This window comes from Lepidochelys olivacea, assembly GCF_965140295.1.
Source record: "Lepidochelys olivacea isolate rLepOli2 genome assembly, chromosome: 13".
Taxonomy (NCBI): Eukaryota; Metazoa; Chordata; order Testudines; family Cheloniidae; genus Lepidochelys; species Lepidochelys olivacea.
Window position 1 is genome coordinate 6161315 of NC_140423.1, and position 22478 is coordinate 6183792.

Genomic DNA, 22478 nt, shown 5'->3' on the forward strand with positions numbered 1-22478 from the left:
TCTGCACTACTGAGCCACTGCATGGGGCAGATGCATCGATGAAACAACATCTCCTAGAGTTAGTGTAACAGGCCCGCCTGAGCCAGGGCATCCCGCAGAGCAGACTTGCCTTAATTTTACAGAAAAAATAAATTAACACAACTCAAAATGGCCACCTGGATATTAAAGATCATAACATAAAATAACCAGCCCTTTGCTGAGCCAAGCAAAATGGTGTTAGAGCTAGGTCCCTGATAGGCCAGGTTTCTTAAGTTTAGGAGAGGGAGAGCCTGCTGTCACAGCTTCACCCAGAACTGGCCCTTGAAAGAAGCAGCCAATTCTTTTTATCTTGCTTGCTGAACCCTGATTGGCCTCTGCCTGCTCCCAGCCCTTCTAGCTGCAGGAGGACCAAGTCTCATTGGTTCCACAGGTAGCTGATCCTGGCAGATCTCTGTAGATCATTCCTGGTGGTCCAGACTCACTTTTAATCATTTTGAAAAGGACCACTTTGTAGAGAGGGGTGTGCAAAGGTTGGGCGGGGCCTCTGGTAGGGGGCAGCAAATGCCTGGTACACCTCATGACTGTCAGTTCTATGCCTAAGAGCTGAAAGGAAAGTTTATGAAAGGTCTGTGAAAGTCCTGGGGAGTTGCTCAGAAACAAACTCAAATTTTCAAAGTAGCTTGACCATTCGCTGTCCCTCGTTTGCTCATGCGAGTGGTGTAACCACGGGGCTCCATAGTAATCTGTGTGCACAAAGAGGTGGGTTTTGTGACTTTTTGACCCTGTACGTCTCGTGTGTCTCCTCCCAAGGTTGTGTGAGTCTGCGGCTATCTTCTCTCCAGCCCGGAAGCCCCAGGAGTAAGTGCTCCATGCCCTCCCTTGCATCCACCTCGCTTAGTTGTACTGTTTGGTACTGTCCTTTCGTTATGTTTGAACAGTGAATGCAGCTGCATCCTTCGCTCCTGACACCACTGATAATGTCCTATTGCTTCTGTTTAAAGGAAAGAGCAGCAGCCTGAGCCATCACCCAGGTCTGTATCACTGCCAACATGCCATTCCCATGCTTTACATGTATGTGAGAGTGCGCGCGCCACGTATGCCTGTACCAACAAGGAGCTGAGTGCCATTAAAACCAGCATAGCAGGTTGTCGCGCTTGTTCTGAGCTGTGGGACATGTCACTGTGTGTCATACATCTATGTAATGCTGGGCCTTAAATCAGATTTTCCTTCTTTGCAGTATACCTTGGCTATATTTTGTAGCTATGTGGATAGTGTCTATGGGGGTTGTGCTGGCAGCAGATGAGGTTTGAGGTGTGTCAAATTTGCCCTCAGAAATGTTTTGTCACAGGCTGATGTCTTCTGAGTTTTTGGCAGATGAGTGTCCAGAGTACATGGGAAAAGGGGACTGTTTTATGCCTCTCTTTCCTCTGCCTGTTTCCAGAATCTGGGAGCTGAAATAACAATGTAGACACAATTTTAACACTTCATGTTCTGTTCCCCTGCCACCACACGTCCCATGACTGAGCCCAACCCTGGCTCTGCCTTTCCTTCAGTCCCTGTACCAAAAAACCAAAGCGAGTTCAGCCAGACACTCTCAGAACTCTCCCAGGCCATGGGTTTAGGAGAAATGGAGCATTGCCTACGTCCACTGGCCCTCCATGCCATTCAATCGCTTTGTACGTCAACAGCTCCAAACACCTCCCAGCACTCCCCTGCTACCCCTTCTTGCCAAACCCATTGTGCAATAACTGACTATACTCTTTGGACTCAATCACATAGTCTTTACTCACTAACTTCAGGTGGAGTTTTGCATGAATAAGGAAAGCTTCAAGATTTGGTCCAATATAATTAAAGAGCACGGGCATAATATTTTATGCCTGTTTCAAACCATCACTGCAAGATACAGAGGATGCCACTAGCATGATTGACAGCACGTACTGGAACTGAGGAATCACCTAAAGTAGGGTACACCTCATGGGATCACAGATCTCCCTGCCTTAGAACTTGCTGAATAATGTATGCGACCAATGTTTTTGCATGCCAATGGTCAACTAGAGCTGCTGGAAAGTTTTAGCTTACACAGATTTTCCAGTGCAAAACGGGAGAGAGGGAAATGCTGATGACAATTTTTGAGACAAATGTTCCTCATTTTCCATCCAGCTCAACCTAGTTAATTGCATGTCAGTATCCCATCGGTTAGTTGTTCTTGGCAGTAATTTCAGGTTGAATTTCGAACTGGATGTTTTTAACCCTCCACCCCACCCAACTTAGTTTATGACCTAAATATGTTAAGAAGGAAATACTGTTAGATCTAAACACTTCTTGCGGTTCACTAACATTGTAAATATAACAAGACAGATGTTAGTCTAAGGATGGTGTTCCTGTACTGGATGTAAAGGGCTGCTGCACCTTTCAATCTCAGGGGCTAGAAACAAGTTAACTTTTCCCTGGCACAAAATCCAGTAAAGGATATTTAAGTAGATAAGGTGCCGGCTAAGAGGATTAAGTGCCCAGCTTTACTGTTATTTCCACTTTATCTCCTTCCTGTCACTCATCTGAGCTTTTCTGTGCATGTAGGATCTCCAGAGTGCTCCATCCACAAGCTGCCAAATAAATCTAATCACCAACATCACGTTTTCACAAGTCAGACCTTATTTCCTCCTGCTTTGAGGCCTAACCTTGTGCAGTGAGAAGGAATGTAGCCTCCCGTCCTCCATTCCACTTCAGATATCATCAGCAAGGAAAACAACACAGCGAGTACCTTCCTGGAAGAGACCAAGCGTGAAATATTGGCCCCAGTACCATTGAGGCCAGTGGAGCCAGGATGTCATCCCAAGAATCTGGCTAATCTGGTATCCTGTCTCCGACAGTGGTGTATTTTGTACGCTTCAGAGGAAAAATTAAACTCCCCAGACTGCACCTAGTTGTGCCATGCGGAAGAATCTCTACTTGGTCTCAGCCAAGGTTCTGTTTAGACCCCGAAGTCTGAGGATTGATAGCCCTTTGTGACTTTATATTAGCCTGTGTAACTGTAACAACAGATGCTGTCCTCAATCGTAGAAGCATTTTTCTTTTCATCTCACTAACATCCTGCAGCAGTAAGCACCACAGGTTAATACACATGTTAAAATAATATTTTTTTAGTGGTTTTAATTTTTTCCCTTTTAATTGTATCCAGCACCCTTTTGTTCTTACGTTGGGGGAGAGGGTAAATGGAAGTGGCATGATTGGTCTTTTCTTTCCTATTCATTATTTTCTATAACTTCCTCACTTGACTCCTTTTCAAACTAAGTTTTCTTAGTCCTTATAATATTCCCCCCATGCTTCAAATCATTTTTGTTGCTCTTCTAGGAAAGTGGCTACACAGGAGTACTCAAAGCTGAGGGTGTGCTGTTTACTTTTATAATGGCATTAAAATATTTTCCATATTGTTCTCAATAGCCTCCTTAGCGCAGCCAAACCAATTTCCCCCCCAATATTTTGCTAGTGCAATAATCCTTCCTTCCACCCCATTATTCTGACACAGCTGCAGAACTGATGAAGGCATTTTACAAAGATCAGCACACCTTCCCGTGTGAGGGTTGAGATTGCCAACATTCTCAGTGCCCATAAAGAAACTCTTTCTACTCAAATAGATGTCTGGACCCTTTAGGAACAGACCCCAATACGCTTACATTGAGTAGCACTGGAAGGTCTCATAGAAGCCAGAGTATACTCTGGAAGACCATGCCCCTAATTTCACATGCAGTGCCCTTAAACCCACAGGGATTCAACTATTAATTTATTTATTATTTGTATTTTGGTATAGGGGCTCCAATCATGCATCAGAGCCCAGTATGCTCGGGGCTGTACAGAACTGAAAGTCAATGCCCCTTTACACATAATGCAGTTACCCAATTTGGGGTTACCCTATTACTGTATAACACTTTAGTATTTTTTTTTAATTACCAAGGGAGGTAGTTTATTTTGCCTTGGATTTGAATTAGGCATTGCAGCTTGGAGATGGGTTTCGTCTTTGCCATTTTTCTGTTATGTTTTACGCTCAAACTTGTCTGCATTCATCCCGTTACCAAGCACTGTGAAGTTGTATGCTGATCAGCTATTAAGAACCATAAGCTCATTTCTCTGTGACCCGCAGTGCAGGTTGTGATGGACACAAACCATGTTGGTATTTGGCTACATTTTTTTTAACTCCTCATAAAGTCTGCTCTGTTGCAAAGTGCTTTGGGTGCTGTCTGTCCATCTGCATTGCAATCGGCTTATGACAGGGGTGGGGGAGCAGAACTCTTCATGTCCTGATGGCTGACCTATAGTGCAGCTAGCTATGATCACTCCCTCTAATAAAAGAACACACTTCTCTTGTGTCTCTCTCAAGGTGGAGATGAAAGGATGGCCGGCTGGCTGCCCTGTCTGTTAGCCTCAGGGGAAGCAGAAGGGAGGGGGTGTGACTTTTCTCACTACTCCTACTAAGCAAGGCCTACTATTCAGATAGGGTAATGGGATGTGATTATTCACGTACTAATCAGGCTGAAAATTCAGTGTGGCAGGTTGTCTCTGCTTATTTTGTCTTCTGACCAAAGTATTAAGGGGCACATGTATGGCTTAGCTAGGTCTGCGGAGATTTCTATGTGAAATATATGTCCGATGTTCTTTAAAAATGGTTTGTTGAACATCTGTAGGCATCTGTGATGAGATTTATACCCTTCCTTTTGTATTTTTCAGGACAGGATCAGGCAAAATGAAAAAAAAATCAGAGTGCAAAGAAACAGGAGAATTCTAGGGAACTGTAGAGTTAGAAGAAGCAGATTACATGCTCCAGCATGAGTTAGGGTCACCTGGAATTGTGTAAATAAGCCTAGCAACCAGTTTAAAAGGTCATCTTCAAGTTGTAGATTGTGGTTCCCCATCCCACTTCCATTGAAATCAGAGGGAGTTTTACCATTAACTTAAATGGGTGCAGGATTGGGTCCCACTGGAATATATTATTTTAAAAAATATTTGTGTGTATATATCTATATATATTATATTATTATTAAAATGATACTGTTATTAAAATGGTGTCAGATATTCATGCTGTGACTGTGTGTAATCTGGGAATAATCAGTTGCCATAATGGGGACTGATTATTTGAAAAGAAGGGACTGCTACTTTCTTTAGAGACTGAAAAAGAGATTAAGAAACCAAGTAACCAATGTGTCTCTCCAAATCTGTGCATGCTGAATATTCTCTGTCTATGATGTTATCTATAGAGCCCAGCTGTATGGCTATCCAGGCCGCTAACCTGTCACTTGGGCTCTATGTGGGTGCAGGCTCTGTCTGCACTAAACTTGTTGCAGAGGCCTTTGGAGTCCTAAAGAAAGAGAGGGTGGATTCCATTTGAACTTGCACTGGCTGCTACAGAGCAGAAAGAATTTTACATATTCCTTCTGTTACTAAACATGAGCCCTTCAGGTTGCCAAGTTCAAATTTAAGAAAACGTGGGGAAAGCCAAATAGGGTTCCCCCCCTTCTGAAATTTAAATATAACTGCAAAGTCGTCTAGTAATACTTGAGCACAGCTGTCTGAAGCATTTTCAGGTTATGTCAGTGGGCTATCCCATAACCTTTTTGCAAAGAGAAGGCAGCTTTGTGTCAGGGGAACCCTGTCTTGGTGAATGGCTAACAGTATGCGAGTCCCTGAGCACAGAAAAGAGGGTGACTCGGGTCAGATTCATGGGAACTTTATAGATTCATTAACAAGTCCATAACTGACTCCCCCCCCCCCATGCACACTTTTTTAGATCCTGATTTGCAAGTGTTACAAAAAATGGATTTTGTGAATTTTGAAATTCAAAATTTCAAGTCCTTAGCACGGGGGGATTTGCCACGTTCCATTGATGTGGGTTTTTAACACCTAATTTCACATAGCACTGTGGCAAGCAGAGAAGGAGCAAACTATTAATAACAAAATACTCGAAAGAAGAGAAATAAACCCTTTGAATGGCTTTGGAGGAAACTGTTTTTATCCTAGGACATTAACGTGGGCTCCACATGGTCGGGGAACTGAAAAATCAGCGATTAAATTTATTTACAAGAAATTAAGGAGGGACTGCTTTTTTTCCAAGCAGGTGGTAGGATCTACCTGGTGGACTCATTTTGTTAGTAAAGTCAACAGTTGGTGAAGTAATGCAACCAACTGAGTGCAAAAGGGGTCATTCCTAATAGCGGGTCATTCCTAAGTTACTACAGAGCAATTCCTTTCATGAATCTCACTGCAACAAATAAAACCCTTTTTTTTCTTAAATGGTCAAATGTTAATATCCCATCACAAACGCAGCCATCAAAAAAGCCTGTCTTTTAAACCTAGAAACGATCATCAAAGTTTCCTGTTTGGCATTTGCTTCCGGGTCTAATCTTTACTCTCCCCTCATTTCCAGTAAAAGCAAACCATGCAGAGAGTCACTATGTGGATGCTGCTCAGGAAACTCTAGGTACCACGGGAAATGCGTCGCACGGAACTAATCTAAAGCTGCACGGCTCATACTCTCTCTACCCTGCTACCACCCGTTCTGATCACTTCCCTGCTTAATAGAGGTACTAGATGAGTAAAACAAATTTAAGAGCCTCCTCATGTCCTTCTCTGAAATCAGAGGCTCTCTCGTTTTCCAATAATGCAGCACACAAGAATCAACAGAAGCTGGGGAAATGTGTAATGCTGACACTGGATATGGGCTAGCACGCCAGAGACTGGTAGCAATGAAGGAGGCCAAGAACTAAGCTTAAACAATGATGGAAAATAGAACATTTAAAAAAAAACAAACCATTCATCATCTCTCTACGCCACCCTACGCTACAGGGAACCCTCGCACAGTTAATTGTATATTATAAAGCAATACAAATTTAGTAACAGAAAAATCACCAGCTCTCCACCTCCGCTAAACATTGTTCCTTTGGCTCTCTGAATACCTATGAATGGGCCTTTCCTAATCTTGTGGCATTTGGAAGAATGGCTTGCCTATCTAGCACCTCTACTACGCAGCTAGACAAGGACTAATCTTCAACCTATTGTAATCGACATAGGGGATATATTGTCTCTCCTATTGTGGGCATATCTCCTATTTGCATTAAAAGTGATCCTGCATATAGGTCGAGTGGGGAATAAATAGATTGACTTTAGAGTCTGATACAGTGTCTTTTATCAAGTTGACAACATGACTGCTAACCATCTTCAAAGACTTCTCCCAAACTTGTGTTCCTTGACACACTTGTCTGAGGATCATAAGGAATTTCCAGTGTCCTTTTTCTTTTCTTGACATATAAATATGTCCGTTATTCTCCTGCTCACATTAGATTCAAGTGCTCCCCTCCCCAGCACTGAATTTACAGGCAGCCAACAAGCGCCTTGTGGTTGAATAATTAATCCCCAGCATTTGCATGCTTGGAATGGTGACAGTGAATTCCCATTTATTTCTTGCATTGAGTGCAGGATCACAAGCACAGGGGCAGCAGGGAGCTGAGTGATGCAGCATGATTGTGACATGGGATTTATGCATGCTCTTTTTGGAATCCATTTTAATCCTCAAGATCACGAGTCTTTGTCTCTTTGTTAGAAAGCAGCTAAAGTAGAGTTTTAAAGAAATCTCTCTGGTTTCTCAATGAATTATTCCACCCTGTGTATTTTTTTCCTTGATTGCTATTGTTTTTTTTAATATATATAAATATATATACCTGCCATGAATGGATAGCTTCTAGTTTATCTTGGAATATTTTTATATACCAGAAGTTCAGAATCAGAGGTAAATCCCATGTCTTAATGGGTGACAAAGAGGAAAGTTCACAGTAACCAATTCTCCATAGTGAGATTCTTCTGTAGCTTAACTAATAGCCAGAATCTTCATATGGTCTCCTGTTGTATGTTCTGACCATGCTATGGCTCCCTTGGAGTTTATATTAGGAACGTCTGACTTCAATATCATTGGCGCATGGTTAGTTACATAGAGATTACTTACATAACTCACAAAAAGTCTGCTTCAAATTAGAGCTGTCATTACTATATTTTTTCATTCAGAACATTTAAATTTTATCTTATCTTCCATGTTCCCATCTACCAGTGCAGACTTTTCTATCCTTGGAAGTGTATGCTTCTAGCTGGTGAAGGCTCCTCCCTCCTGCACATTGATAGTGCCAGCTGTTTAATTTTAGGGCTCTTTTTGGCACTTATGAATGATATTAATAACACTTCTTTCTTGCTTGTCATTACACAGTACACCTCCTGGAAAACTGGAAGCTCTGATCTTCACTTGTTTGTCTTCTGACATTGGTATCAGTGGCCAAGTGAATTTGTATTACTTCCTAGGGATGGATACTTTCTTATATGCAAAGGCAGTATAAATCACTTAGATTTCTTTAGAAGAAATCTAACTCCTTCCTTCCCACTCGGCTTTTTCTTTTATTTCCCCCTTCTTGACTTCTGCTGGAGGAGGAAAGGAACCAATTCATTAACTAAGGATCCTTCCAAATCTATACAAGATCTCAAGAGGGAGTCTCTAAGCATTGGGGACTTAGAGCCATAAAGGAATCTTGGTCTTTGGTATAGCTAGATCTCTTTTATTATTTGCATCAATCATTGGTGCCATATTTTGTTTTGTGGAAGGAGAAGACGTATTTGGAGTCTACCCAGACAGAGTGGAGCAAGAAAGATGTTCTTACCAATCATAGGAGGAAATGATGTGTGGACAAGGGGTGTTTGCAGAACAGTGGGGTAGCATGGGGTCAGGAATGGGGATGGTGGGATGCCTGAAATGGAATGTAGGATGTTTCTATACAGTAGTTTAGGTGATTCTGGTTGAGTAAAGAATAGGTGAGATTTGCTGATGTGCTCTGCAGGCTTAGCACCGTTCCAGCAATGCAAAACAGGCACAAAGCTGGCTTAATTGGAAAGAGCAGATGGTGTCAGGACTTTCTAGAAGATTCTCAGTCATGCCATAGTGCGTTCTAGAATGTTCTCCCATAATACTAGTTCTATCTGCTGAAAAACACACAGGGGACAAAAGCTTTGTGCTAGAAACAGCTGAGGCGGAGAACAGCGCAAAAGGTCAGCAGTAATTTAAAAATACCTAACCACAGGGTGAAATAGGTTTCCTGCTTCACTACAGGAGCCAGATGCATTTCTGAGGTGTTTCTTCCCTGGCCTCCCTGCTCAGTCCGGTCTCAAGGGCTTAGGTAGCATTGTAGTGACTCTCGGTGGGATTTTAGCTCCTAAGTGCCTAAATCCCTTTTGGAAATTAGATCTAGGCTCCTAAATCAGTGAGGCCTTCTGGCACTGAGCGCAGCAATGCCCAAATACCTTCCAATATTTGGGCCTCGGGCACCAATGCAGCTTGAGCATTTTCAGTTATTTCAAACTCAGCGCGGAAGGTAGGAAGATAGTCACCCCAGTACGAGCACTGCGGCCCACTCAGGTTATAGCAGGGGAAATGGTGGTTTCCCACCACATTGTACTTGGAATTTTTACTCGGTGAGCCCTGCTTTCTCCTCTGTTCCATGGGCTATATTCACCCCTGCTCTAACTCTGTGGAAGCCAGTGGAGATACAACAGGCATGAATTTTTGTCCTCTTTTGAATTCTAAGCCAGCCACGGCAAGCATTGTGTACCCACATTTTCTTTCCTTGATCTTGTCAGCAGTTGGCTTCTACCCGTTATTCACACCAGAAACCTAGTGGTCAACAATGGCTATTATTTCAATCTCAGCAGTTCTGCCTATCTTTAACAAAGTGTTCTGACAAGCCATGAACTCGGCACACACTGTGGTTTGAACAACGGCCCCATTTCCAACAGAACATAATTTTCCTCTCTCTCTCTCTCCCTCTCCTGGATATACTGTTCAGTAGAACATGTATTATTGCCAACTGAGTTCGCATATAAATGACTATTTAGTCCCGGATGGTATTGGAGAGACAAGGCGGGCGAGCGATCTTTTATTGGACCAACTTCTGTGTCTCTCTCACCAAACAGAAGTTGGTCCAATAAAAGATACCACCTCACCCATCCTGTCTCTCTAATATCCTGGGGCCAACATGGCTACAACAACACTGCATACTGGATGGTATTGATCAGTCTGGCTAGTATTTTGCTATATGCAGGCAAAAGGAGAAAATGAAGCAGCTGGAAGAGTGTAATTTCAAATACATGACAAAAACTGTAGGTAGTCATTTTTATTAATCCAAAATTACTGTGAATGCAGGAAATCCTCAAAGAGTAAGGGAATGCAAAAACAGAACATCAGGAGATTGCTAAGGCTATGAAACGAACCCACAAAACCCAGGAGATTTCCAACAAGAAGTTAAACCATCAATATCCATAAGCACATTGTGTGTCAACCAACTGTTCTGTGTTGTGTATGTACACAGAGGGTTAGTTCTTAACCACTTTTCTGGTGACTGCTGTAATCATCACATGCCAGATGGTCCCAATCCAAAGCCCAGTGAAGTCAGTGGGAGTCTTTCCATTAACTTCACTGGAATTTGGATTAGGCCCCTAAGTGCGCTAGTCAAGTATGGACTTTCATTTATTGGCATAGATATTTGCTAGGAATCTGCGTTAGAAAGTAAAAGAACATTTCAGTAACAGAGAAAAGGTAAATTATACGTTTCCACCCTTCACTGGATTCAGGTTAAATGCTGAGCAAATTCTCATTTAAGTCTGTGCAGTAATGCTGTAGGGTTCTTTTTTTAATAATAATAAAAAAATGAGTTTGAAACAAATATTAACCAAGAGTAGCTACCTCATTTTGATACAGGAACCGGCCAGACCATCTGATTCTATTAGTATTTCCCATAGATTTTGGTACAGGTTACAAAACCTTGTGATTCGCTTTTTTCCTCCCTTGCCCTTAGAACAGGCAGAATGAATGTCCCATTCTCCCTCAGTTCATGCAAGAGTCACAGTTACAAGCCTCCTTTCTTGCAGTTGTGTGTGTCAGGATAACCATTCCCTTCCCCCTTCCACTCAGCGTACATACTGTACAACCAAATAATGTCCATCTACCATCTGCGTGGTTGGCATCTAAGTATCACTTCTCTGACACACTGCACCTCTCCTTGCATGACGTTCTGGTTGGATGAGGACATGATCTTAGATTTGCTGAAAGCATTTGCTTTTCTTTTGCATTCTTCCCTCCCCAGCTCCGGCCGCCTCTCACCTGCATTTTCCACTACAGGGCCTGTGTCTGCATGCGGATTGTAGTCAGCTTTTACACTGAAAAAATTGCATGGCAGAAGGAAAACCTTAATGGATTACCAATGTTGTCTTTATTGTTAATGTTTGTTTGTTTAATACAAAGGAATGTTGGAGGCATTCCAAATGTCGAGAGTTTGAGTACTCAGGGATCAGACCTGAATGGATTTTAAATGTTCCTCAGATTCATGAGTGATATTTTTAATGAGTAAAATATTTCACCTTGTGATGTCCTAATATGAAATTCCTCTCTCTCATGATCTGTAGGAAATTCAGTGCTTTTTGATTTGCCATCCTTAGTTCATGGAAGCTTTTGCAACATATTTACTTGGGAAATGGGATTGGAGCCACCAGAATAAGGGCCCAGTTTTATTCAGTGATGGATAATTAAGTCCCAGGCAGGCTGCGAAGAGCTACAAAAGACTCTCTCAAAACAGGGCAACTGGGCAATAAAATGGCAGATGAAATTCAGTGTTGATAAATGCAAAGTAATGCACATTGGGAAACATATAAAATGATGGGGTCTAAATTAGCTGTTACCATTCAAAAAAGAGATCTTGGAGTCATTGTGGATAGTTCTCTGAAAACATCCCCTCAATTTGCAGTGGCAGTCAAAAAATCAAACAGAATGTTGGGAATCATTAAGAAAGGGATAGATAATAAGACAGAAAATATTCTGTTGCCTCTCTATAAATCCATGAAAAGAAAAGGAGTATTTGTGGCACCTTAGAGACTAACCAATTTATTTGAGCATGAGCTTTCGTGAGCTACAGCTCACTTCATCGGATGCATGCCGTGGAAACTGCAGCAGACTTTATATATACACAGAGAATATGAAAAAATACCTCCTCCCACCCCACTGTCCAGCTGGTAATAGCTTATCTAAAGTGATCATCAGGTGGGCCATTTCCAGCACAAATCCAGGTTTTCTCACCCTCCACCCCCCCACACAAATTCACTCTCCTGCTGGTGATAGCCCATCCAAAGTGACAACTCTTTACACAATGTGCATGATAATAAAGTTGGGCCATTTCCTGCACAAATCCAGGTTCTCTTATTTGTGCAGGAAATGGCCCAACTTTATTATCATGCACATTGTGTAAAGAGTTGTCACTTTGGATGGGCTATCACCAGCAGGAGAGTGAATTTGTGTGGGGGGGTGGAGGGTGAGAAAACCTGGATTTGTGCTGGAAATGGCCCACCTGATGATCACTTTAGATAAGCTATTACCAGCTGGACAGTGGGGTGGGAGGAGGTATTTTTTCATATTCTCTGTGTATATATAAAGTCTGCTGCAGTTTCCACGGCATGCATCCGATGAAGTGAGCTGTAGCTCACGAAAGCTCATGCTCAAATAAATTGGTTAGTCTCTAAGGTGCCACAAGTACTCCTTTTCTTTTTGCGAATACAGACTAACACGGCTGTTACTCTGAAACCTATAAATCCATGGTATGCCCACATCTTGAATACTGTATGCGGATGTGGTTGCCCCATCTCAAAAAAGATATCTTGGAATTGGAAAAGGTTCAGAAAAGGGCAACAAAAATTATAGGGGTATGGAACAGCTTCCATATGAGGAGAGATTAATAAGACTGGGACTTTTCAGCTTGGAAAAGAGGCAACTAAGGGGCGATATGATTGAGGTCTATAAAATCATGACTGGTGATTTTCCATGGTGTGGAGAAAGTAAATAAGGAAGTGTTATTTACTCCTTCTCATAACACCAGAACTAGAGGTCACCAAATGAAATTAATAGGCAGCAGGTTTAAAACAAACAAAAGGAAGTATTTTTTCACACAAAGTGCAGTCAACCTGTGGAACTCCTTACCAGAGGATGTTGTGAAGGCCAAGACCAGGGGTCGGCAACCTTTGGCACTCGGCCCATCAGGGTAAAGCCTCTGGCAGGCCAGGCCAGTTTGTTTATCTGGAGCGTCCGCAGGCACGGAGCCCCGCAGCTCACACTGGCTGTGGTTCGCCGTTCCTGGCCAATGGGAGCTGTGGGAAGCAGTGACTAGCACGTCCCTTGGCCCACATTGCTTCCTGCAGCTCCCATTGGCCGGGAACGGCAATCCGCGGCCAGTGGGAGCTGCGGGGCTCCATGCCTGCGGACGCTCCAGATAAACAAACTGGCCCGGCCTGCCAGCAGCTTTACCCTGATGGGCCAGGTGCCAAAGGTTGCCGACCCCTGGCCAAGGCTATAACAGGGTTCAAAAAAGAACTGGATAAGTTCATGGAGGATAGGTCCATCAATGGCTATTAGCCAGGATGGTCAGGGATGGGTCCCTAGCCTCTGTTTGCCAGAAGCTGGGAACGGGCGACAGAGGATGGATCACTTGATGATTCCCTGTTCTGTTCATTCTCTTTGGGGCACCTGGCATTGGCCACTGTTGGAAGACAGGATACTGGACTAGTTGGGCCTTTGATCCAGTATTGCTGTTCTTATGGATAAACAATCTTTACATGCTGAGCATGCACAATTCTCAAGCAAACTAATTCGGGCATGCAGCAGCACCTCTCAGGATGAAGCGCTAAGAGATAGGGTTGAAGTCTGGATTTTAGCTTTCGGCAGACTTCGTCAGATAAAACATTTAAACAGACCTTGTAGAATAAAGAAATTCGAACTGTACATGCAACACAAATGAGCCTTCCAAATGAATAGCCTCCAAGAACACCCTTCATTTAGGACCAGCTTTAAAAAGTAGCCTTATCTGTGCTTCTAATTTATGGCACTTGTGTTTTGCTCTTAGAATTAGAGTTGTAGTTAAGCATTTGGATCAGTCTGTACAATGAGGTTTCACAATATAAAGCGACTGTATAAAAATAGCACAAGGGTTCAGCCCCCTGCGTGTCTGGTTCCTTTAATGACAAAACCAAATGCTCACTCCTGGCAGCGTAGCGCAGCGCAGCCGATAAAGCTGTCTCGCATATCCACAGCTATATTGTAACTGCAGAATCTTTATTATTAATGATGAAATAAGAGGCAGCTTAATTTTTAGATCTGAGGTGGCGGCACTGACAGCTAAAAAAAATAAATCTTTGCTACTTTAACTAAGCAAGTTTGACCTAGAAGTCATTCAGATAGGATAGGTTCCCACAATACCCTTCTCTCGGATTCACTTTCCTAAGCATAATCAGCTACTTGATTCAGTCAGTTCATGTGCACCTCTGTTGCTGAATTTGTAAGATGTTCCAATGCAGAATTTTAACTGTTATTGTGGTAGAAACCACTTCAAAATTACATCTGAACTTTACTTATTTACATTCATATAAAATATTGGATAAATGAGGAAGTGCTTTGTAGTAGTTATCTATTCTCAATAAATATCTTCTGTTAATAATCAGGTTATATTTGGTAAATATTAGGTCTATGCAAAACTAAAAATATTTTCAGTTTTGTTCCTGGGAATGTTGCAATTATCAATTTTTGCCCCTTTCATAAAGTTTCACAAAATCATTTTTTGCAAGTTTCATGTCAAAATTCATCATCTTCATTTGAAATTTCAGAATTCAGAAATTTGAAAATAGAGAGGTTTGGCTCCACAATAAGACTGTTTATCAGTGGGAATCATCTTTACTTCAAAAACAGGATGGTTTTCGAGCAAAAAACAGAATATTTTGCAATAAAATTGGATCATTTAAAAGAAATTGCAATTAAATGCAAACGTCTCAGATTTTGAAGTGTTCCAATTTTGCTGCAAATATTTGAGCAGCCCTAGTAAATATGCAAGCGCTTTTTAACCTCAAATCCTTATTAGGATTTTAATTCACAACTGTGTAGTTAACATTCATTACACGTATAGAAAAAAGATTTTTATTTTAACCTGAAGATAGAAAATGGGTTGAGAACTTTTTCAGGCGGTAGAAAGATGGTGGGAGCGGTAGGGGAAAAGGGACAGGTGATTGGCCTGAAAAGACATAAATAGCTTTTTAATTTTACTTTGAAACATTTTTGGTAAACTTTTGTTAATATTTTCTTATTGAAAAAGGATTTTTGAGGGAAACTGTGGAAAAAAGCATCATAACTCTTGATAGGAACTAATAAATTATTTAAGGAATCGTCAGCATCATTGTTTCATGCCATTCTGTTCAGCAAGCCCTCTAATAATAGGAGGGGTTTCTGTTTAAACTTCCATTATTTTTTCCCAATTAACAACCCCTCACATTTCATTCATGATGATGGAAACCATTCTGAAATGCTCTAAAAAAAAATGAAAACTGGACACATCTCACTGCTGCTTTGTAATGCCGTGGCTTTCTAAGGACTGAAGGGGAAGGGACGTTCGGTTTCCAGAGTGACTCCTCCTGCTGTCTCCTTTTTGTCTTTGTTTCAATTTGTTTCCATGAATAGTCAGAAGGTCAGTTTGAAAGACCGTGTCTTCTCCAGTCCCCGAGGTTCTGGAACTAAAGGGAAAAGCTCTCCACAGGCTCAGAGCCTCCGGAGATCCCCCAGCGCTGATCAGAGCATTGAAGATAGCCCGAGCAAGGTGCCCAAAAGCTGGAGCTTCGGAGACCGGAGCCGAGCCCGGCAAGCATTCCGGATCAAGGGAGCTGCGTCTCGACAGAACTCTGAAGGTGAGAGCTTCTGAGGGCAGCCATTTTGCCTTGTCACCATGGACTGCCATCCTCTTGGTTTCCTCCCAAGCTAAGTGGGGTCAGGCCGGGTCAGCGCTTGGATGGAAGATCTGCATGGTGCTACCACAACAGGAATTTTGCTTGCAGGAGTGAATCCTGCAGATAGTCAGTAAGGACATCTCCATTGCTTGGTACAGTATAAGGCAATCAGCTTCACATAGGAAATATTGGGGGTTTGATCCTTAAATTATTTACCTTCTGATTTACATATTTAGGCTTCTCAGACTAATTTGATCAAGAATTGTTTTTGGATATTCTGTGCATATCTCTTTGTCTCCAACCATCTATGTGCCACCACAAAGGGGATCAGATACCGATTACCCAGTAGCAAGGGAAGTTGGAGAATCTATACCCAGTGATTCTTACTCATTCTGTGCCTTAAAGATTTTAATAATAGGCAGTTCATTTAAACAGGATCCTTCCTGGCCCAGCTGGTTTGGAGGAGGTGAAGGGGATTTGAACCGTCTAGACTTACTGAACTGTTTCATTCTCTCCCTTATTAGCACATAAGGTATGGTTTTATTTACATGAGGATGCTGGGGTGGGAGCAAAAAAAAAGAGAGCTTCATTCAGTTATATGATGCCCTTAAAGACAGATAGGGACTAAAACTAGTGGTATCAGATGTCATCTTAGCCTAGCTCAGAGGGAGAGAAAGCTTTTGTTAAGATGCAAAGATAACATGCCATTTATGTCTTCCATGTGCTCTCTTCTGGGAGTCTGACGCTCCCATTCCTCCTGCTGCAAGGGCTCTCTAATTAGCTGTGAATTCTCTTTTTCTTTCTTTTTTTTAAAACCAGAAGCAAGTCTCCCTGGAGAAGACATTCCGGATGATAACAAAAGCTGCAACTGCGAGTTTGTGACGGAAGATTTAACGCCAGGACTTAAAGTCAGCATCAGGGCAGTGTGGTAAGAAAGGAAAAGGAGGAGGGGGATGAAGGAAGATGGAGAGACCTCCTTACATGGTGAAATGTTAAAGGAAAATAAATAATAAGGGTATTTGTAAACCAAGCAGCATTGAATAACGCACATATCCCATCGCTGCTGGCTGGATCCCCCCAGGTGCTCTGTTTTCCTTTGTATAAAGCTAAGCGGGGAAAAAACAGTTTTTGCTTGGAGGAGGAGTAAAGGGAGAAATGGGAAAACGCTCTAAAAGTAAAGGAGTACTTGTGGCACCTTAGAGACTAACCAATTCATTTGAGCATAAGCTTTCGTGAGCTACAGCTCACTTCATTGGATGCATACATCCAAACCATATCGCTCACTTCGTGGTTAAATGCTGACATTTACAAAACCAGATGGAGAGAAGACACACAAGGCTGACGGACCCGAAGGATACTGGGGCTAGGATGTCCTTTTTTCTGCTGCCAGAAGTATTGACACAAAATCCCTACCTAAATCCCCACTTCTTCCCCACTCACATTGGTGGGTCCAGCTGGCCTGCCCCTCTCTACAAGCCACACACTTTGGATTTGGATCCAAGACTGAACGTCCCAAAAATCTGGCAGTGTCTAGCACTGGTATTCCTGCTCCGTACAGAGCTGGAGGATTCAGATGCAGCTCTGGATCCAGAGCCAAACTTAGTGTTTGGGGCATGGGTGCTAGAACCGGTGTTCATCTCCACTCCTCTCCTGTGTTGTTCAGTCAAGATGCCTGTCCAGTGACCTAAGCCCTAGCAAATAGAATTGCCACTTAGAGGATTCAGGTCTTATTCTTAGACCCAGCCTCCTCCTGTTGGAAGGCCTGTGGGAGTAGCTTTAGACCAGCGCCTTGGGGGCACCTCAAGAGTGGCAAGGCTAAAGAAGTGAAAACATTGGAATTCACCCACCATATTGCAAATGGGCCACTGTAACAAATCCATAGGTGCACAGATATAGACATACGAGTCATCATCTACAACACACACATGCCGATCTGGGGAGGGGATGCAGGCCCTTGGGCGTCAAAACCATGGACTCCTCTGACTCGCCCTAAATGATCATCTCTATTAGCTGTAGTATTAACAATATTAAGATGTATAGCCTCTAGTCCTCTGGCACCTAGAGATCAGTGGGGTGCGCATGCACACTCAGACAAGATCACCCAGTATAATACATGCCCTCCAGCTCAGGAAGTTTTTTCTGAGCCACGGGGAACCACTGGAGCTCATGTCCTAACCATCTGGCACCCTTTGTCACTGTATCATGTCATTATGGGAGGCTTCCATCAGAGGCTGAGGAAAGCAATCCTGGTCAGCAGGGGATAGCCATTCCCTTCCTTTCCCAGAGGCCCCTGCCACTCCCACCCCACCCAGGCCCAGGTTGCTCTATTATTTTCAGACATTTATTGATAGAAACCTAGTAGCTGTCTGTCCCACTCCTCTCCATTGTCTTAAAGGAGGAGCCATTTTCCCTAAGAATTTTCTGTGAGGGTCTGAAAAATCAGTCTTTCCTCAGAAAATGGCTAAACGGAAGCAGAGAGAGAGAAGCACAGGGCTCGTTGTTAGGAGAGAAATGTCCTGTGGCTAAGGGGTGGCCTGTTATTCTTATTCGGCTCCTAGCTGAGATCCAGACAGTATTCAGATAATGGGAACCCCCACCTAACATGCACCATCCAAATACCAAGGGCTTTGCCCTTCTGTACTGCTTGGATTATGGGTGGGCCCATTGCTTTGTTGGGGAGTTGTGCTTCAATCCTCGGGGAGGCAGGGATTTATAGATGCAGTTTTCGCCTCCTCAGTAAATGCGTTGCTGCCCAGCATGCAGATCAAAGCAGGAAAAAATACACACCCACCAGAGAATATTTTCCAACGATTAACTTTTTTTTTGGCTGGATCTATGCTTCCTGCTGGCATCAGCGTGAAATGCACAAGGAGGATATTAAAGAGCCTAAGAAAATGCTGCCCTTTCCCCATCCTAGATGCCTTAACGCACAGATAGCAATTACAGCTTTGAGGCATTGGGGATTGCCGTTTGCACACCTCTGGGCCGGGGGATGGGGGGTTGTTAACTGCCACTACCCTCCCCAGGGCTTCTGCCAAGGGGAGCAGCTTTGAATTGCTGTGGGACTCCACAGAAGGCCACCTAGGAGAGGCACTGAATCAGCACCTTCAGACCCTATCCCGTGGTCAGCTGGGTTGGTCCAGTCTGCCCCCAAGATCTCCAGTGGGGCAAGCTGGGGGTTGTGGATGCTGTGCATTACTGAGGCTCCTCCCCTACCTGGAAGACTTTCCACCAAGCTGGCTAGTGAGATTAGCAGCCCCGAAAGCGTATGGAGCCCTACATTTTGAGCCTTGGTTCTCTCTGCTTTATCTAAAGTAGCCTCAGATGGTGTTAGCTTTTCAAATGTCTTGTTCCACTCTGGTTCCCAGGTCGCTCTCTGCAGCATGGGCATGCCTATCACTCTACAGTACATGGCTCCAGCATGAGGAATCACATTTTTTCCTTTCTCTCTCCCCTAGCATCATGAAATTTCTTGTTTCCAAACGGAAGTTCAAGGAGAGCCTTCGGCCTTACGATGTGATGGATGTCATCGAGCAGTATTCAGCCGGTCACTTGGATATGCTCTCCCGGATAAAAAATCTCCAGTCCAGGCAAGAGACTCCACTGTTGGTTGTGATTGCACCCCAGGGGTGGGTGGTAGGAGTGAGAGAGTCAAGATAAAGTCCCTTTTTTTAAAAACACCCACATCTTATTTTTCTTTCTAAGAAAAAGCCTAATGGAAAACAATGGATTTCTGAATAACTCCTGGTTGTGAGTTGGCCACAAGGGGTAATTTTTGGCACAGAGTGGCTGGAGGGCAGATTAGTTTTACAGTTCCCATTATTTCCATTGGGAATAAGGGCAAGTAAGTGTCCAGTCTAGGGGAGGGAGCTGGGCATTCTGGGTAAGGGTGCTAGACAGGCTCCGGAAACAGCCTCAGGCTCTGTTATGAAACAGAAGCAAACCCGGTTCCATCTCTTTGTGCCCATAAAGCCATGTTACCTCCCATGCCATGGCACCACCAGAGAATCCTTACTGAAGGATCCTTCTCTTCCCTCCACCCCATCCCACTCCACACACACAAGTTGGTTGTTCACATTTCACCCTCCCACAGAGAGTATGTTAAGAGCTTCCCTCCCTGTGGCACAGCATGTGGTCAAAGAGCAGAGCAGGGTGTATGTAAATCTTTCAGAAACATTTTGGGACATATGTCTCAGTGCTTTGCTGTTGGATACTTACGATTTGACATCGCCATTCGGGGGCTGGGTGGCATATCCTTACCAGTGGCAAAATAAAATAAAGGAGCTACTTTGAAAGTACCATTTTTGGCCCTCTTGTTAAGAATAAAGGAGCTATTAGAAAAATGGCCCCAGTATGAGAGACTTTTGTAAATATTTGACATCTTTTGCCCTAGGAAGTGGGAGGAGTCTGAACTCTGTTTGGATTGGGTGGGAATGAGGGAAGAATATCTTTAAAATATGGGAGTTTCACCTATCAGCCTGGCTGGGTAGCCTCAGTGGAACAGGAACTAAACTACATCGGCTGTATAACTATCCGTGGGTAGTGAGTTGGTTTTATAGGCGAGGGAGTGCATAAAGGGGATTTAACACAGGACAGGATCGAGCTCCTTGTGTTTAAACAGTATGGAAAAGGAAGCATTAGGAAGAGTATAAAAGGAGGGAGAGAGAGAGAGAGAGATACTTTAAACTCCACCCTTCCTTTCCAACGCCCAAATTATTTTACCTCAGAAAAAGTTTGAATTCAAACCTATGAGCCGTGGATGAGAGACAAGCCATTGACGGTAAGAACAGTACCCTCTCTCCTTACAAATAACCCTCAATCGTGTCAATTAAGAAAATCTGCCCTTTGCGGCCTACAACATGTAGATACATGTAACTCAAGGCATGTCTTTGCACCTTAAATTACTTTCAGTCAAAGTGAATGTCACTTATATGCCTAACTCACTGCTTGTGCCTGTGTGTCAGGCAGAGGCAACCAAGTAATGTCATATAAATATTTGCCTCTGCAAACTTGTAAATGCAAAATGGGTGTTCAAGTGGACATGACTCTCTAGCCTAAAAGGGTCTTTCTCCAAGCCCCATTGAAGCCAATGGAAATTTTTCCATTGACTTCACAAGGAGTTAGATTGGGTCCTTTGCACGGATAAGGCATATGACAGGAAACAGTGAACATTGTCTTTGGCTCTTTAATTTCAAAATCTAAATGATGGAGCCACGATTGGAGATAAATCAATGCCTGTTACCTCATATTCCCCATAAAAGTACTTGTGTTTCCAGAATACTGTGTGTTACCTATATTCCCAGTTAATTCTGGATTTGTCATGTCATTGTGAGAGTTGTTCAAAGAGCAGGACTGAGCTTTCTGTCACAAACCCACTGTGTCAAGCAAAGCACTTAAGCCCAGGTTTAGCTGTAAGAGTATGAAATCACTTGAGTAAAATCTTTCCTTTTGAGATTTCCAGCTGAGGTGTGCACAGTAAAGTAGTCTGTCTAGGTTAGGGAAGATCTAGATGGGCACCCGTACTTTTTGGGGTCTTCAGCTGAACCTTGTCCCCGGTAAGGTTCTCCAGTCCTGCCTGCATTTTTCTTGTTCTGAGATTATGTGTTCCAAAGAGAAAGTTGTTTGGCTGGTTGATTTTTGGGTGGAACCGGGAGTGGCTGTTCCGAAAGAGAAGGCCAAATGCTCCTCTCGGATCCATCTGTGCAGTGGAATGCAGTAATCATTGGGGTAGGTTGTGACGTAGACTATACTTCCTTCTATCCTGGGAAGGAAGGAAGGAAGGAAGGAGTAAAACTATCTCCTAGAGCCCCAGGTAGGCTACCTAGACCTTCATCTCATGCACGCAGGACATTGTTCTCTCACTTACTCCCCCGTCCCCAGAACAGGTTGGTGGAGAATGAGCAGGGTATGGATGGGGAAAAGGACAAGACTTGTGTGCGCCCCACAACATGCTGATCAGCACAGTGGAGCTGGTACAGAGGGGAGGGAAGTGGGGCAATGCAATTTGCTGCTGGTGTAGAGCAATGAAGGACCAAGGCAATACGTTCTCTCTCTGAGAGAGAGAGAGAGAGAGAGAGAGAGAGAGAGAGTTTGTGATGATCAGCATTTGTGATGATCTTTATTGTTAGCTCTCTGTGGCCAGTGTTTTGCTGGGTTAAAGCTTTATTCAGGCAAACTTGTGGGAGTGTTCACGTGCACTTTTCTCTTGAATCATTCATAACTCTCTGTCACTGCTCTTGTGACATGTCTGTAATTGGTTCTTTTTGGTATTCTGTCCCTGGCTTACATCCCTTTCCAACATGTTTCCAACCATGGATGCATTTCATTCACTGAGTGTACAATTCCACAGTGTACCTCATTTACACCTTGCTGAGGATGTTTTATCTATCATTGTAATAGAAATGAGAATATATATTGTCTTATATCTGACATTTCCAATGGGACATTGCCACATATATGCAAATATATTCCAGTGTGTACAGTATGTTGCCTATTATATGCAGAGTGACTCCCATTTTAAGCAGCAGTGACGTTCTTTTGATGCCCAGTTCCGTGAATCTTATGTTTGGCCAGATAAGATTTGGCATTAACCATGAACGATCAGGCAATATAATGCTGCATTCTGTTTCAAGCGGAATATATTTTCCAATTTTCTCTCTCTCTCTCTCTGTCTT

The 22478-nt window shown here is 43.2% G+C and overlaps 1 protein-coding gene across 3 annotated transcripts in view; it reads left to right on the forward strand.

Moving 5' to 3' along the window:
• Positions 1–22478, forward strand: part of KCNQ2 (potassium voltage-gated channel subfamily Q member 2) — a 123423-nt gene that overhangs the window by 78998 nt on the left and 21947 nt on the right. For 2 of the 3 annotated variants that reach the window (XM_084645531.1, XM_084645532.1), the window contains exons 11-15: positions 981–1010; positions 6395–6448; positions 15542–15765; positions 16624–16732; positions 19263–19394. In XM_084645531.1, the coding sequence (XP_084501657.1) occupies positions 981–1010; positions 6395–6448; positions 15542–15765; positions 16624–16732; positions 19263–19394 (549 nt within the window). Of the gene's footprint in view, positions 1–789; positions 838–980; positions 1011–6394; positions 6449–15541; positions 15766–16623; positions 16733–19262; positions 19395–22478 lie in introns of all 3 variants that reach the window. The other variant, XM_084645530.1, reaches the window with a different exon arrangement.